General features: G+C 43.3%; 1 protein-coding gene across 2 annotated transcripts in view; it reads left to right on the top strand.

The window, feature by feature from the left end:
• The window catches only part of HTR7 (5-hydroxytryptamine receptor 7), a 261,610-nt gene that overhangs the window by 129,789 nt on the left and 113,183 nt on the right, over nucleotides 1-18,638 (top strand). For both annotated transcript variants that reach the window (XM_077258944.1, XM_077258945.1), the window contains exon 2: nucleotides 7,035-7,784. In XM_077258944.1, coding sequence (XP_077115059.1) covers nucleotides 7,035-7,784 — 750 coding nt within the window. The remainder of the gene's footprint in view (nucleotides 1-7,034; nucleotides 7,785-18,638) is intronic.

Genomic DNA, 18,638 nt, shown 5'->3' with positions numbered 1-18,638 from the left:
AAAGTTGAATTTTATATTGTCATACTGATGGTTCATTAACATGTCCGTGTTTAAACATGTACGTAAAAAAAGGTATCAGTGTCAATCATTATTTTGGATCAGGGATTTGTCTGTGTGTCCGTTTTTACCATCAGTGTTTTTTTACACATAGATAAATAAATAAGTTACAAAGCTTATCCTGTATTTTGTAATGTTTAATACGTATTGCACAAAAGGAACATGGATGCCATCTGTATGCTGTACGATTATGTTCACTGACCCATACACTTGTATTAGCCCTTGTCATCCAAACTGCCAGGAAAAAAGGACGTGTATCTGTGTATTTTGCACAGACAAGCGAACATGTGACTAAGGCTAGTTTCACATTTGCGTTTAAAAACGCAGCGTTTAAAATGCAAACGCAGGTGGTGAAAAAAACGCATGTAAACGCGTGCAAACGCTGTGTTTTTTAGACGCATGCATTTTTGCATGCGGTAAAAAAAACGCGGCATTTTGACGCGTTTACATGCGTTTTTTCCTGCGTTTGCGTTTTTGAAACGCATGCTGAGAAGTGTGTGACAGCTGCCAATCATCAAAATCAACTAGAAAACCCACTATAAATAGAAATAGCTAGGGTTAGGGTTAGGGTTAGGGATAGGATTAGGGTTAGGGTTAGGGTTTGGATCCCTAGGGTTAGGGTTAGGGTTAGCTTTTTATTAGAAGAATGTCCTGGTCACCAGGTCACTGATAAGTCACCCCCCACCATCAAGGTGATAAAGGGATCCAAACCCTAACCCTAACCCTAACCCTAGGGATCCAAACCCTAACCCTAACCCTACCCCTAACCCTAACCCTAACCCTAGGGATCCAAACCCTAACCCTAACCCTACCCCTAACCCTAACCCTAGGGATCCTAGGGATCCATAGGGATTGGCTATTATGTTGACCTGGTGACCAGGACATTCCATAGGGATTGGCTATTATGTTGACCTGGTAACCAGGACATTCTTCTAATAAAAAGCTTTGTTCAATGTGGACACCCCAAGATATACGGTATTGCTATAGAGTACTAAAAATATAAACTCGTATTCACTGTCATATTGTTAGGGTTAGGGTTTGGGTTAGGGTTAGGGATAGGGGTAGGGTTAGAGTTAGGGTTTGGATCCCTAGGGTTAGGGTTAGGGGTAGGGATAGGGCTAGGGTTAGGGTTAGGGGTAGGGTTTGGATCCCTTTATCACCTTGATGGTGAGGGGTGGCTTATCAGTGTGTATTCTTGTTTTTTTCTATTGAAACGCATGCGTTTAAAAATGCAACCAAACGCATGTGCTTAAAAACGCATGCGTTTACATAGACATCAATACATTTTTTTGCCGCAAAAAAACGCATGCGTTTTTTGCGGCTAAAAAACGCCTCTAGAAATTACTACTTGTTGCATTTCCGCAACAAAACGCAAGCATAGAAAAGACGCATGCATCGTCAAACGTGGCAAAATGCATACAAAAAAAACGCATGCGTTTTTAATGTTAAATATAGGGAAAAAAAATGCATGCTTTTTTTGCGCTAAAACGCAGCGGCAAAGAACGCAAATGTGAAACCAGCCTAACACCATAGATTAGCAGCAGCAGCAGAGAGGACGTTATTCACCGACGACCAACTGAAGTGGTGAGTGAGCCTCGTCCCGTGGCCCAAGTGAGCGAGACCCCTTTTTTCACATCTATAGTGTCATAGAATAAATGGCACTATAATAAATACCATATACACTCACCGGCCACTTTATTAGGTACACCATGCTAGTAACGGGTTGGACCCCCTTTTGCCTTCAGAACTGCCTCAATTCTTCGTGGCATAGATTCAACAAGGTGCTGGAAGCATTCCTCAGAGATTTTGGTCCATATTGACATGATGGCATCACACAGTTGCCGCAGATTTGTCGGCTGCACATCCCAAAGATGCTCCATACAAGGCAGGATGGATCCATGCTTTCATGTTGTTTACGCCAAATTCTGACCCTACCATCCGAATGTCGCAGCAGAAATCGAGACTCTTCAGACCAAGCAACGTTTTTCCAATCTTCTACTGTCCAATTTCGATGAGCTTGTACAAATTGTAGCCTCAGTTTCCTGTTCTTAGCTGAAAGGAGTGGTACCCGGTGTGGTCTTCTGCTGCTGTAGCCCATCTGCCTCAAAGTTCGACGCACTGTGCATTCAGAGATGCTCTTAGGCCTACCTTGGTTGTAACGGGTGGCGATTTGAGTCACTGTTGCCTTTCTATCAGGTCGAACCAGTCTGCCCATTCTCCTCTGACCTCTGGCATCAACAAGGCATTTCCGCCCACAGAACTGCCGCTCACTGGATTTTTTTTCTTTTTCGGACCATTCTCTGTAAATCCTAGAGATGGTTGTGCGTGAAAATCCCAGTAGATCAGCAGTTTCTGAAATACTCAGACCAGCCCTTCTGGCACCAACAACCATGCCACGTTCAAAGGCACTCAAATCACCTTTCTTCCCCATACTAATGCTCGGTTTGAACTGCAGGAGATTGTCTTGACCATGTCTACATGCCTAAATGCACTGAGTTGCCGCCATGTGATTGGCAGATTAGAAATTAAGTGTTAACAAGAAGTTGGACAGGTGTACCTAATAAAGTGGCCGGTGAGTGTATACTCAAGTATAAGTCGACCCGAGTATAAGCTGAGGCACCTAATTTTGCCACGAAAAACTGGGAAAACGTATTGACTCAAGTATAAGCCAGGTATGCAATGTCCCCTCATACCTATCCTGGTATGCATGGCTCCCAATCCCTGTCCTTGTATGCATGGCTCCCCATCCCTGTCCTTGTATGCATGGCTTCCCGTCCCTGTCCTTGTATGCATGGCTCCCCATCCCTGTATGCATGGCTCTTTATCCCCATTCTTGTATGCATGGCTCCTTATCCCCTACCTTATATGCATGGTTTCTATAAAAAAAACACATCCTACACTAACCTTCCCTACACGCCCTCACTGCATCTCGTTCTGTCGCCAGCAGCTCTTACGGCCGAGTGATCACGTGTCCCCGCTCATTGAAGTAATGAATATTCACTCCACACCTATGGGAGTGGAGAGGAGTGAATATTCATTACCTTATGAGCGGGGGACAGGTGATCGCTCAGTTGGAAGACTGGCACTGGAAGGAGATGCAGCGAGGGCGCGCAGGGAAAGTAAGTAGGATATGTGCTGGAAGCCAGCCGCTGCATCTGTAACTGTGCACGCTATAACAGAAATGAATATTCACTGCGCTGACAGTGAATATTCATTTCTAGGGATGAGCGAATATACTCGTTACTCAAGATTTCTCGAGCATGCTCGGGGGTCCTCCGAGTATGTTTTAGTGCTTGGAGATTTAGTTTTTCTTGCCGCAGCTGAATGATTTACATCTGTTAGCCAGCATAAGTACATGTAGGGGTTGCCTGGTTGCTAGGGAATCCCCACATGTACTTATGCTGGCTAACAGATGTAAATGACCTACTCCTTCGCCGCTCCCCCTCCCCGCCATCTTTCTGGGATAATGACTCATGTATAAGCCAAGAGGGGCGTTTTCAGCACAAAAAAGTTGCTGAAAAACTCGTCTTATACCCTAGTACAGAGGTCCCCAACGTTTCTGACCTTGAGAGCCACAGTTGGCTCTGACAGAAGGTCGCGAGCCACGTCCAGCCTTGAGAGAGGGTCGTGAGCCGCATTCAGCTCCCGCCCCCTCACAATAGTGGCAACCAAAGCCCCCATTACAGGCATAATGGTTAACCAAAGCTTTTCCACAAAAAACAATCACCCCAAAGCAGTATACAAAGATCCAGGGGTTCCTACAATACCTCCCATTTAGTATTCTCCTATAAAGAACTCCCAAGACACTGTCACATCCAGCTTCAAACACCTCCTCTGACTGGTGGTGTCATCTTGTCTCCAGCGTACCATACTTAAATCATCTCAGAACCCCTAAAACCAGTATATGTGCATCCAGATCTGCTCTTCTGTGCAGAGCTGCTCACAAAATTCACCATTTTCAGATGTGCTCTTCATAACTGTTTGCTAGACCTGAAGCTAATGCACTAAGCTGACAGACAGCCACGAGCCACAATTCATGGGACCGCGAGCCACATGTGGCTCCCGAGCTACAGGATGGGGACCCCTGCCCTAGTATATACTGTAATAATAATAATGATTATAGTAATAAGCACATTCTCTATTACACACTTTTTGATTCAATTAAAAAAAAATTAAAAAAGAAAAATCCTTGTCTTTACTATCCTTAATGAAGCCACTTCTGTTTTCATTCTCATGATAATGTGATGCCTTTTTATTATTGCAAAGCAACGCAGGACTTTACATTCTTTTAACATATACCTACACCAGGTATAACCTTAATAAACCTTAATACGTCGAAATACAGGTTTAACAACATCTGTTATATGTCATATTCACATTCACACATTACTTCTTTGTTTAACCTTCTCTTGGATGATGATCCCTTCATATTCCCAAGGTGCCTTAGTTTCAAGGCTCTGCTTTCTTTTGACTGATATTCAAAAGAATCTGTTAAGATCATGCTGTGAGCAGCATCCAACTATTCATGCTTCATAGACATACATGCAGCCGCATGCTTCGGGCGTGAGTGCCGGTAGCAGTGCCGAGTATTGATGCAAGAGACTCGTGCGAGTTTCTTGCATTGCACTCGCAAGTGAGACCCTGGCCTAAGAAGGATCATGGGATTCATTTCTAATTGCTAGACTGGAAGGAAATGAATTTCTTGAAGAGAAATGCTGGGTCCCTAGAAGAATATGAATTCCCCAATCTTATTCTAGAGATTTTGGCCAAAGTATACTCATTCTGCCCCTACAGACTATTCCTTAAGGGTATCACCTGTGGCATCTATCTATCCTAGTCGGGCATATGGAAAGGAGTTGTCTTTATTACAACCATTTTAATATATTAAATAAACTAATTAAAAAATAAATAACCATGTGCAGAATTTCTACACATCATTACAAATTCTGCTTTCTGTCTTTAGCCGTGAATCCTAACTACTGAACATTAGCTTGAAGATAGCCCTGTTCCTGTCTTGTGTGCTCTGAATTGCTGGCCTTCTTCCTATATTTTCACCGTCTAGTAATATTTTACTTGTTCTCCTGGCTCCCCACTGTTATCATGCCAGGTAGAAACAGAAGAGAGAACAGGCATAGTAATGAGCGTGTTATTCAGATATGACTTTGATGAATTAGGCAATGTTATGCTTGTCAGCTGTGAGAAAATGAGCAAATGTTTGCATGTTATCACTTTTATTGTGTATATCAACCTGCTAATTCTCCAGGGAAAATGACTACACCACACTAAATAATGTTATCAATCAAAAATATCTGAAATACCTGGTTGAATAGTCTTTGTACTCATATTTAAAATTATTATTTGTCGATTACTAAGCCGAAGTCTCTCAGTCACCGGCATCTGCTACTAGTAGATCACATGTGTTGCCATTGGACCCATGAGTTGCGGGGCTCGTTGCCATTGGTTCACTGCTCCAAAATTCAATCTTTGCATCTGAGTTTTGAAGAAAGTGAGACCAAAGCACTAGATCACTCCTGTTGCATGGTGCCTCAGTCCACAGGGCACACAGAGCGGAGCAGTGCATCAGGAGAATAGTGCTAGGTGAACTTTTTTTTTTCTACAATTTTGCCAATATAAAGTGTTGGGGACTATGTATAGGGGTATCATACTGTGGGTATCATACTGTGTGCAGTTGTGGTGAACAACATACTGTGTGGGCCATTATGCAGTGCGGGAGGAACTATGGTGGCCATTATACTGTGTATGGCAGGCTGGGTAGGCATCATACTGTGTGGAAGGCTGTGAGGCTTTTGTAGTCTGTGAGGTTTGTGGGGGCCATCATACTGTGTTTGGGTAGTTAGAGGACATCATACTGTATGGGGGAACTGTAGGTACATCATACTATACAGGGTGCTGCCCTGGCTATCATACTGTGAGGGGCTATGTGGGTCATCATTCTATGTGCGGGGCTGTAGAGGTCATCATAGTGTATGGGGTGGGGCTGTGAGGACATCATTCTGCACGTTGGGGACATTGCTGGTATAATACTGTGTTTTTGGCTGTGACAAAATCAAAGAATTTTGGGGTACTGTGAGATAATCACACTTGCTGAAAGCACTGTGAAGTCATCATACTGTGTGTGGAGGGGTATTTGGTGGATAAATTGTGTGGGATATTTCAATGTGGGAGTATCATGCAGTGTGTCTATGTGTGGGGAACATTTGTGGAGCATCAAACTCTTTTGGGGCCATGAAATAGATATCATAGTGAGAAGACTGAGCTGCTGTGGTATTACCATTGATTTTCTGCACAATTGGTTAAAGGGAACTTGTCACATTGTATATGCAGTCCTCACCTGTGGACAAAACGGTATAGAAAAGGAGAAGTTGTTCATAATGATATATAGGTTTAATGGAATAATTTGTATTATATTCATTGAAATCCCTGATGTTTGTATACATATAAGTCCACAGGGCAGTCATACTAGTGATTGACAGCTGTATTAGCATACATAGTCATGCAAAGAAGAATGTTAATCAATCAATAGGACCCAGCGGCGTAACGACCACAGTCACAGCGGTCACCTCTGTGTCCGGGCCCAGTGGGTCAGGGGCCCGCCGATGCCAGCAAAAGCTGCAACTGGATGTGCATAAACATTTGTAGTCTAGCCTGAAGAAGGAACCTCTGTGCCCTGAAAGCTTGCAAACATATTATTTTCTGGTTAGCCAATAAAGGTATCACTCCAAAAATACTTTTGTCATCATTGGGCAGAAAAGTATTCACATCGATTTTTCTGGCTAACACAGTACCACAATATAATTTGCTATTGTACATCATGAAGTTCTAAAACAATGATGTAATAATAAAAATGACTTATCTCCCCTCCTGTCATGTCTACCTAAAAAAAAAGCAGTCTCACCACATCTATTCTTATGGTCCATATAAATGATATGAAATAACACTGCTATGTTTATTTTCAGGTATCTTGGAATCACCCGACCCCTGACCTACCCTGTGAGGCAGAATGGGAAATGTATGGCCAAAATGATCCTGTGCGTTTGGCTCCTTTCCGCCTCGATCACGTTACCTCCTCTCTTCGGTTGGGCTCAAAATGTGAATGATGACAAAGTTTGCTTGATTAGTCAAGATTTTGGCTACACCATTTACTCCACAGCTGTTGCCTTTTACATCCCCATGTCGGTCATGCTGTTCATGTATTACAGAATATTCAAAGCTGCTAAGCGGAGTGCTGCCAAACACAAGTTTTCTGGGTTCCCCCGATCAGAGGAAAGTGATGGAATGATTGCAGCAAATGGAGTTGTAAAAATTCACAAAGAATCGGAAGAATGTACAAATTTGTCAAAACTACTGAGAAATGACAGAAAAAACATATCCATTTTTAAAAGAGAACAGAAAGCAGCTACTACCCTTGGGATTATCGTAGGGGCTTTTACTATTTGCTGGCTGCCTTTTTTTATACTTTCAACTGCAAGACCGTTTATCTGTGGAACAGAGTGCAGCTGTATTCCTTTATGGATGGAGAGGACATTTTTATGGCTGGGATATGCAAACTCTCTGATAAATCCGTTCATTTATGCCTTTTTTAATAGAGACCTGAGAACAACTTATCGCAATCTGTTACAATGCAGGTACAGGAATATCAACAGGAAGCTGTCAGCTGCAGGAATGCATGAGGCTTTGAAGCTTGCAGAAAGGCCTGATCATACCTTGTAAGAACACTACTGATATTTCTTCTTGTAACATATACTATACATGAATATTCATGAAAGGTCAACATTTCTAGAGTATTTTAAATGCACCAAACATAGTGTTATACAATATTTAGCCAATTGACTTAAAGGGAATCTGTCAGCAGGCATTTTGCTATGTAATTTGAGAGCATCACACTATAGGACAAGTGAGCCTGGTTCCAACAAGTACCACTTAGTTTTCCAGGTGCAGCAGATGTGACACAGAGTTTTTGATGCAGCATATACCAGAGCTGAGAAAACTCACTCACCCACTCCACAGGTAACCCTGCCCACACCAGGCCCTGTATGTACATAGTCTATTGACAGAGAGCTGCTTATCACAGGAGGGGGCGTGGTCAGACCAGTGCTCTAGTCCTGCAGTGATGATCTCTTAGCAATAAAACCTTCAAAGTAGAAAGAAGTATCAGAGCTTATCACACTGGGTAGGTTGAAAGTCCATGGGAGGAAAACCGGTGGGTGCCTTGGCTCCGGCTGGAGTGGCTCAGCAACAATGGGAAAAGTAAAGAGAGCGGCACTTCCAGAGGTGAAATAAAAGAACTATTTTATTTCTTTACATTGTAAAACTTAACATACAAAGAAATATAACTGACGCGTTTCTGGCATCCCAGGAAGCCTTAATTATTATCTTTGCATGTTGGGTTTTACAGTTTAAAGAAAGAAAATAGTGTTTTTATTTTTCACCTGTGGAAGTGCCGCTCTCTTCACTTTTCCTAATAAAACATTAATTGTAAGTAAACAAAAGCACTTTCAAAGAATTAACACATCCTAGAATTCAGTGTCTCAGCTGCTTCCTCATGCTGCCTTCAGATTACATAGTAAAGGCCTGCTGACACATTCCATTAAATATGTAGCAGCTGACAAATAATAGAGGTTCTATTTTGGAAGCCTCATCTATGAGCCAGAGAAATGAATGGTTGCAAAGAATGTATCTTGGAGGACCCCAAACATTTTAGGGTTCCTTGATTTCAATGAAAACATTGTGACATTTACTTTCCCTCCTATTGATGGCACTATAAGAAAATTAGAACACTTGCTGCTTGGTTGCTCTAGAAATAGCGTATGAGGATTTCAGGATCAGTTTATTCTGTAATTAACATTTTTTTTGTTCAAAATGGCAAACTCTTTTAAGATGATTCTATCTCATTGATAGTTATTACTATGTCCTTCTCACTAGTGAGATTTCCTTTTGTAAGATTCTGCTGAGGAAGCATTTTATCATGCAAGACAAAGGGGCGGAATTTTTGTATTGTGAGTGTGTCTAGACTTTGGGGGATTTTGGTGCAATTTGTTGCAAATAGTAATTTATAATTTTATACTTTTTTGCTGTATGTTTTAAACACTGTGTCTCACTCAGAAGGTACTGCAACTTTACAAGGAGAAGTACTGTCTTGAAAAAAGATTAAAATGCACTAACATGATGCAAAATGTATTGATCTGTCTACATATTAAACAGAATTGGCAGATCTGCCCTTGCTATGGTATGAATTGTAGCTGGAGGGATTCTTCACCTGAACTCATAATCAGGATGTTTCTGCAAAATAGCACTGGGGGGGTTGGACAGAAAGAAAGAAAGACTCTCAAGAAAAAGCAATATTTTTTAATTACAACTATAGGATGACTAAGCATGTCGACAGGTCTTTCACTTAAAATGTTAAACCCCAAATTGCACAGAATGAGGGATAGCTTAGTCCTTTCTATGGATCTTACTGCTGGGATCCACAGCAATCTTGAGAATGGTTCTCCAGATCCAAGAGAAAGGAGTTCTGCAGAGACCTGGCTTAAATAGGCTCAATTTATTGTCTGTGATATTGCTGGAAATAGCCGCGATCTGTACTTAGTTTTATTCCATAGACAGTGAAGGCAGCAGAGCTCAAGTATGCGCACCTCCACTCCATTCAATCAGCTGCTCTGCAGAGGCCTTTGCATATTCAGAGCTTTGCTCTTGGGACAACTGGAGAACCAGCAGTCAGACCCCCAATGAGTATGTAATAAACTATGTAGGAATTAGCATTATAGGGATAATAAGGTACAAGTTAAATTTCTGAAATAATTTTGAGTTAGCAAAAATATACATAAAAAAGGCCAATTAACCAAAACTTTTAAGCGACTAAAGTGTTGTAAATGTTTTTTAAAGTCGCAATTTTTTATGCAACGTTTTCACACCAGTTTGAATAAGCTCTGCCTAAATGGGTGGATCACGGGAGGAGCCGGACCGGACAAAGTGTTGCTACACCCTCCTGTCCAGTTTATCAAAAGTGCTGGTGTTCTACACTGCAGAAATTCAGCAGCAGCATTTCCAATACAACAAACAGAGGCGCACACCACTCAAAAAAGTGCACACCTCTTACTAAATTTGGGACTTTATGTACTCCATCCAAACTGGCGTAGCGCGATATTGCACAATGCTAGTCTTGATGAATCGACCTCAGTGTCTTTCTCCCATGTCAATATAGCAAATATGTCATAGAAATCAGAGCCTAATTTAAGTAAACTTGGAGTATAATACAAGTAACAGTAAAGCAAATTATATTTTCTGTAAAATTGATTTACAAACTATAATTTAACTCACAAGGTACTTTTTTGTTGCTACTTATATGCTCAGATGCATAATTAAAATAAATATTTTTAAAATGATACCAGTGAGTCCTGTTTACTATTACTGATCCTCAGCTCATCATTTTTGGAATATCTAGTAAATATCCAGTAAAAGAAATTAGGGTGAAAAGTTTGCTATATAAGAGTATGTACACATGGAGTTTAATTATGGGTACGCTGACACTGGCGACTAGCCAGCGTATAACTCGGATGAGTTCTATCCAAAATTTCACCGGATAGCATGCGCTCCAACGTGATACCTTGGAACAGAGCCGGCCACCATTTTTTTTGTCATGACGGATCGGCATGAGAAAATAATCACCGTATGCTGCGATTGGTAGCATATATAGGACGGCACACCCATACAAGTCTATGGGTGAGTGCAAAACATCGGATGTCATCGGACTAAGTGCAGTCTGATAAATGCTTACACACAGAATGGAGAAGATAGAGAAATTAAAGGGGTTGTCTGGTCAAAACTCATGAGTCTGAAGTCACTCTGTGTGACTGCAGACTTACGATTCCCCCCAGTGCACGCATTGTGCGCTGCAGGAATTTGCCAGTTTCAGACCCAGGAAAAAAGGGTTTTTTTACATACCCCTGGAGAATGAGTGTGGCCTTGCTCCATACACTTGTATTGAGTTGAGGCCACATCCCATCTGGTGACACAGCAAGCCAGTGGGCATGTCCTACTAAGAATGTATGGAGAGCAAGGCCACGCCCACTTGTATAACTCATACATACTCTCCGGTTCCGTGTCTGAAACCAGCGAATCCCCACAGTGCACAGTGCATGCCCTGGGGCATTCATAGTCTTGCAGTCACACAGAGTGACTGCAGACTTATTGGTTTTGACCGGACAACCAAGTTGCCCATCGTCTCTGACACTTGACTAACGCTCACAGCAGAGTTTGAGTCGAGGCTCATTTGCATAAAGCATCCAATTTTTTCACATAAGAGAATCATCGGATGCTGTATGCTAGTGTAAGTAAGCCCTTTGGATCACAAAAAACAGCACATTTTTAAGCCAAAATCACTTTAATAAATACTCATTCTTTAGGGTATGCACACAGAGTTTTCAGAGAACTAACTCGGCAAAAATTCCAAATTATTGATTAGTTTTTAGATTTGGAAAAGGATTTGGAGACTTTCCGCTCAAAGTGTATGTGCAAACGGAGCCATTTTGAGTAGAAAGTTAACGTTTTTGAGGAATTTTGAAATGGGGAGGAGGATATGGAAAGTTTCAACTGTTTTCTCCAAAAAGTCCTCAAAAAGCTCCATGTACATATACCTTTAAGTTATGTGCACACAGAGTTTTTTGAGGCATTTTTGGAGTAGAAACTGTCCAGAAACTGAACTGAAACTCTCCAAATCATTCTCCAAATCTCAAAGCTCTTCAAGAACTTGGAGTTTCTATTCAGTTCTGGTCTGAAAACTCAAGAAAAAGATTATATCAAACTGACATTACTGTGCACATGTTCCGCCTTATGTCACTTCTTTTAACGGTGTTAGGGTTTGGAAACCTTGAAGCGGTTAAAAAAATTGACATTCTAATTCTTCAGCTGGCATTCATTAGGAAGCTGCCTGTACTTGGCAGCCCAGAAGAACAATGGCAAAGCCACTGGCCTCAAGAAAATGACCACTAGTGCTTTCTTCAAGTGGCTTTGTCTCAGAAAACTTAATGCCTCCAATGATCCAATCTGTCCTGAATGCTGCTGCCAGGATCATATTCCTCACCAACCGTTACACCGAAGCCTCTACCTTGTGCCAGTCATTACACTGGCTACCCATCCACTCCAGAATCCAGTACAAAACTACTACCCTCATCCAAAAAGCACTCCATGGCTCAGCACCACCCTACATCTCCTCTCTGGTCTCAGTCTACCACCCTACCTGTGCCCTCCGCTCCGCTAATGACCTCAGGTTAGCATCCTCAATAATCAGAACCTCCCATTCCTGTCTCCAAGACTTTACACGTGCTGCGCCGATTCTTTGGAATGCACTTCCCAGGTTAATACGATTAATCCCCAATCCCCACAGTTTTAAGCATGCCCTAAAAACGCATTTGTTCAGACTGGCCTACCGCCTCAACGCATTAACCTAATGATCCCTGTGTGGCCAATAAAAAAAATAAAATAAAAAAAATAACCATAATCAGGTTCCTCTCATCATGTTCTCATACACTTTATGCAGTTAATAGCACTCTATGTCTGTACTGTTACATACCTAGGCTGTTAACTGGTTCATGCAGCTTTACATGAACACCCGAGCCTTACACTATGGCTGGTCCAAATAACTAAAGCAATTGTTACCATCCACCTCTTGTGTCTCCCCTTTTCCTCATAGGTTGTAAGCTTGCGAGCAGGGCCCTCATTCCTACTGGTATCTGTTCTGAACTGTGATTTCTGTTATGCTGTAATGTCTATTGTCTGTACAAGTCCCCTCTATAAGTTGTAAAGCGCTGCGGAATATGTTGGCGCTATATAAATAAAAATTATTATATTATTATTATTATTATGCCTGCGTTGACATCTCAATGACATCGCATGCACATATGCTATGGGAATTTTTTAAAGAGTTTCTTGAAGCAGTTTTGAAGATTTTTTTAAGTATTTTGTAAGAGATTTTTTCCTGAAGCAAAAGGTTCGGGCTTCTGATTTGACATTGCCTATTTTGGAGTGGACTACATAAGGACATGTGATTTTTTTTCCATGAGGTTTTTTTTTTCTACAAAACCTGAAGTGGTGAAAAATTGCTCAAAACACTGAGCATAAGAACAGCAAAATGGTTTTGCAATAGAGATAAATAATAATGGTCTTTCCAGTGTTAGTTGAATGACTTTTCAGGCCTATTTCGGAGTGGGCCAACTACAAGAAACTCCTGAAAAAACTGCATAAGCACATACCCTAATATATAGGCCAAGTGCGGGAGTGGTGTTGTTCATGAAAAAAAAACATCTACTAGCTATACTAGACAGTGGCTACACAGAGGGTTTCAGGCTCTGGAAGAACTTACATGTCTGTATATTATATTGACAGCCCATTGAATTTAATAGAAACTATGGAATTCTATATTTCCCCTGCTGTGATGCTGAAAACTTGCTATGAGGGATATTTAATGAAACTCCAACCAAAGGGGATACAGAACAGAATTCAGCTTGTCAGCTGATTTGTGGCCTTTGTCAGGGTTGTCTGTCAATATTGTATACAGAAAATTAAGTATACATACAAAATGAATACAACATAGGACAAAGAAATAAATAATATTTCTTAAGATACATTCAAAATAGTAAGTAACCCATCTTTTAATTTCTTCCTATCTCCTTTACTTTTCCTCTTTTTATTTTTCCTTTCGCTTTTCTTTTCATCTCAGCAATGCATGCTGTTTATTCTGTGGTTACATCTCTGCCATGCATGCAGTTTATGCATGTATCCATGTGTATACTGTATATATATTATATAGACACATAACCTTGACAAAGGCCACAAATTGGCTGAAACGTTGGATTCTGTTCTGTATCCGCATTGGTCGGAGTTTCATTAAATATCACTTATTCAGCAAATTTCATGAGCATCATATTTTTCAGTGCTGAAGTTACCACTCTTCTGTTTTGACATACTGTATGTCATTCTTCTGAGCATGAAATTCACGCATTTGAGCAGACCTTCTTTTGTACTAAAGTGAAAAACTTTGGGAACATTAAAAAAAATAATAAATTGAAGAGTCATGAGTAGTGTATAGCGATACCGTCCGATACTTGAAAGTATCGGTATCGGAAAGTATCGGCCGATACCGGCAAAGTATCGGATCTAATCCGATACCGATACCCGATCCCAATACAAGTCAATGGGACTCAAGTATCGGACGGTATTCCTGATGGTTCCCAGGGTCTGAAAGAGAGGAAACTCTCCTTCAGGCCCTGGGAACCATATTAATGTGTAAAATAAAGAATTAAAATAAAAAATATTGCTATACTCACCTCTCCGACGCAGCCTGGACCTCACCGAGGGAACCGGGAGCCTTCTTTGCTTAAAATGCGCGCTTTTACTTCCTTCCGTGACGTCACGGCTTGTGATTGGTCACGTGCCGCCCATGTGGCCGCGACGCGACCAATCACAGCAAGCCGTGACGTAATTTTCAGGTCCTCAATGCCTAATTCTAGGCATTCAGGATTTTAAAATTACGTTCCGGCTTGTGATTGGTCGCGTCGCGGTCACATGGGCGGCACGCAACCAATCACAAGCCGTGACGTAATTTTAAAAATGCGCGCGTTTCCTGCCTCCCGTGACGTCACGGCTTGTGATTGGTCGCGTCGCCCATGTGACCGCGATGCGACCAATCACAAGCCGGAACGTAATTTTAAAATCCTGAATGCCTAGAATTAGGCATTGAGGACCTGAAAATTACGTCACGGCTTGCTGTGATTGGTCGCGTCGCGGCCACATTGGCGGCACGCGACCAATCACAAGCCGTGACGTCACGGAAGGAAGTAAAAGCGCGCATTTTAAGCAAAGAAGGCTCCCGGTTCCCTCGGTAAGGTCCAGGCTGCGTCGGAGAGGTGAGTATAGCAATATTTTTTATTTTAATTCTTTGTTTTACACATTAATGTTGTTTCGATACCGATACCCGATACCACAAAAGTATCGGATCTCGGTATCGGAATTCCGATACCCGCAAGTATCGGCCGATACCCGATACTTGCGGTATCGGAATGCTCAACACTAGTCATGAGCACTACTAAACCTCCATTTAGATATCTATTTAACACCTTAACAACCAGGCCAATTTTTTTTAAATCTAATGTGTCACTTTTGTGATAGAAATATATATATAATGTAGATCTCACTTGCATGTATACTCCCCTATAATCATATATACTCATATACTCACAGCTAATATATACATTATAATCAATGGCTTAAAATGGCTGACATAAACTGTAAAGAAGTTTCCTGGCAGAGTAATGCAAGTTTTCCAAGACTTGGGCTTCACCATTCATGACCAGATACACAGGCAAATGTTGGCACAGGCCTTTGTGCATGGACTGAGAAAAAAAAAGGAAACCACTTAGTGGCTAGGCCTGAGAACAGGTCAATAGCAGTGGACTGACCCAGGAAAACGGATTATGTGCGCCTAGGAGACTGTTTATTGCCGATTGTCGCCAAAACTGCCACCATTATAGCGCCACAAAGAGCGCGAAGAAGGAAATGGGTACCGTGCTGCTGAGAATGTCGGAAGGGGAGCCAGAGGTGAAGATGCTGCAAAGTGCCGAGCGACACACCGGAAGAACCGCTGCTGACTCCGGAGAGGAGACACCGACCTCAATAAGGTTAGCAGGGGGAGGAAGAAGTGATGGCAGATGCAGACGCAGCCCCTGTAATGCCCCAAGACCTTGGGCTGGGTGCAGCCTCTGGACTTATGGCACCCCGGGCCTCGCCACGGACGCACCTGCAGGCCCCATCTTACCACTGCAGCTTAAATCATCAGGCCAGACCCCGCTGCCGCTACAGTACCCATTATGCCATTGTCCACAGTAGCCAAAGGGATTGAGTCCCAACCAGGGGTACAGAAGACAGCCCCTCTCATGGTGACCACTGACCTGGAAGCGCAACCACCCTACAAAGACAGAAGAAGTGTCAAGTGTTGCAACCCTGGCAAGTTTGGCCATTTCCGGAACCAGTGCAGAGCATCCATGCCACCAAAGAGTTGGTCCAGAGAAACAGGTCAAGGAAGAAGTACAGAAAGCAGTGAAGTTCCCCGTCCATAGGACAGGGGCAAGCAAGCTAGGTCCACAAGACACTACGCTCCTGACATGTAAAACCTCATCTGCAGGACCAATACCTCAAATTACTCTTAAAGTGGATGGCATTGTCGGGTCTTTTCTTGTGGACACTGGTGCAGCCAGAAGTGTGATGTGACCTGTGGAACTCCCTGATCCCACCTGCTTATCAGAAACCTCTGTGTCTCGCATGGGCATTGATGGTCAAGTCAGATATTCTCAGCTTACAAAGCCACTAAGCATGTGCACTCAGCCAGGACACTCTATCCTGTCCCAGTTTGTGGTGTCAAGGACCTTCTACTCATCCTGCTGGGAGCGGACCTTCTGCAGAAGCTGAAGGCAACCACAGTGTTCCAGGAAGATGGGACAGTGACACTTTCTTCATCCCTGACCCAAGAAGAATCATGCTGGCGGCCCTACAATAACCTTAAACAACCGATGAGGCCTACCCAAGGAGGTTCTGGATGTAGTACCAGAAAGTCTATGGTCTAAGGAACCCCAGGACGCGAGGAAACCTCAAGTTGCCCCAGTATGGGTGTCACTCAAGCCAGGTACCCCGTACCCTCGTAAGGCCCAGGCCAAGCCTAGAGTAAAGCTGCCTCTGACCAACTGAAGGTCTACCTGGAAATAGGAATCATTGTTCCTTGCACATCGCCTTGCAATACCGGCTTTTCCCGGTCAAGAAAAAGACTGTAAAAGGAAAGCCAGCCAAGTTCAGAATGATACATGACCTGAGAGCTATAAATGACGCCACGGTGTTTGAAACTCCAATTGTGCCGAATCCGCACACTCTGCTCTCAAATGTGCCTGCCACAGCAAAAGTGTTCACAGTGACCAACCTGGATAATGTTTTCTTCAGTGTTTCCCTTCACCCGGATGACCAGTACCTGTTTGCCTTAACGCACCAGGGGGGACACCACACATGGACAGTGATGCCACAGTGGGCCCAGAACATCCCTTCACAGTTCACCAAAGCAATGTCCAGAGTCCTCACCAACTGGGTCACAGAACATGCAGAAGTAACCCTGCTACAATTCGTGGACAATCTACTCCTTTGTGCAGTTGGCTTTGACACGTGTAAAGCCCATCTCTTGTCTCTTCTACTCTACCTGGCAGAGCAGCACTGCAAGGTCTCAAAGAACAAAGTCCAGTGGTGTCTGAAGCGAGTTACGTTCCAGAGACACTGTATTGCTCACCAGGTGAAACACCTGACAGATGACCGGAAGACCACAGTGGAGAAGATGGTTCCTCCAACAACTCCAAAGGTGCTACAGGCCTTCCTTGGTCTAGTTTCGTATTGCAGAGCCTGGATCCCTGATGCCTCAGTCCTAATGCAGCCTCTGTGTGAATACGTCAGCGTGACCCCGTTCCTCCTGACAGATGCAGCCTTCAGCTCATTCAAGAAGTTAAAAGGCTCTGTAGTCTCAGCGCCAGCACTAGGCCTACCTGACTACGAGAAGCCATTCCATCTCTACTTGATGGAAAAAGAAGGCCTTGCTACTGGAGTCCTGACGCAGCTTCAGGGGGGAAAGCAGAGACCTTTAAGCCCCTGTCTCACTAAGCGAGATCGCTAGCGTGATCGCTGCTGAGTCACAAGTTTTGTGACGCAACAGCGACCTCAGTAGCGATCTCGCTATGTGTGACACGTAGCAGCGACCAGGCCCCTGCTGTGAGGTCGTGTCGGAATGGCCTGGACCTTTTTTTGATCATTGAGGTCCCGCTGGGTAGCACACATCGCTGTGTTTGACACCTTACCAACGACCTCGTTGACGACTCAGACACTGAATCGTCATAATAGCTCCCATGTGACATCTTTGTACAGGTCGCTACAGGTCGCTGGTGAGATGTCAAACAGTGAGATCGCAGCAGCGATCGTTGGGAAGATCTCACTGTTTGACATCTCACCAGCGACCACATAGCGACGCAGCAACGATCCCTGACAGGTCGTATCGTTGTCGGGATCGCTTTAGCATCGCTAAGTGAGACGGGGCCTTTAGACTACTTTTCAGCTCGCCTGGATCCAGTTGCAAGGGGAGCCTCTTCCTTCCGCATGAGAGCAGCAGTTGCAGCACACACCCTCCTGGACAGGACTGCTGACATCATTGGAAAAACCATTCGAAATCCTGGCTCCGCATGACATCTCAGCAATCCTCAACCAAACCCAGCCAAAACATCTCTCCACCGCCAGGCATCTTCGCCTCCAGTGCTCTCTACTCCTGCCTGACAATGTCACCATCTGCAGATGCACAGTCCTCAATCCGTCCACTCTACTCCCACTCCCAAGGGGAGATACAGATATGGACCCTCAGATAAAAATTCTGATCAAAATCTGCATGATACCTTCTGCAGGGATCTGGATTTGCTCCGGACGGATGACCATGATTGCTTCAGCATCATGCAACAGGAAACAGCAGGACTACCCAAGGTGGCAGAAGAGCC

Source organism: Ranitomeya variabilis, chromosome 4 (genome assembly GCF_051348905.1).
Source record: "Ranitomeya variabilis isolate aRanVar5 chromosome 4, aRanVar5.hap1, whole genome shotgun sequence".
NCBI classification, from domain to species: Eukaryota; Metazoa; Chordata; class Amphibia; order Anura; family Dendrobatidae; genus Ranitomeya; species Ranitomeya variabilis.
Note: the sequence above shows the minus strand (reverse complement) of the source record. Positions and strands in the feature narration are given on the sequence as shown.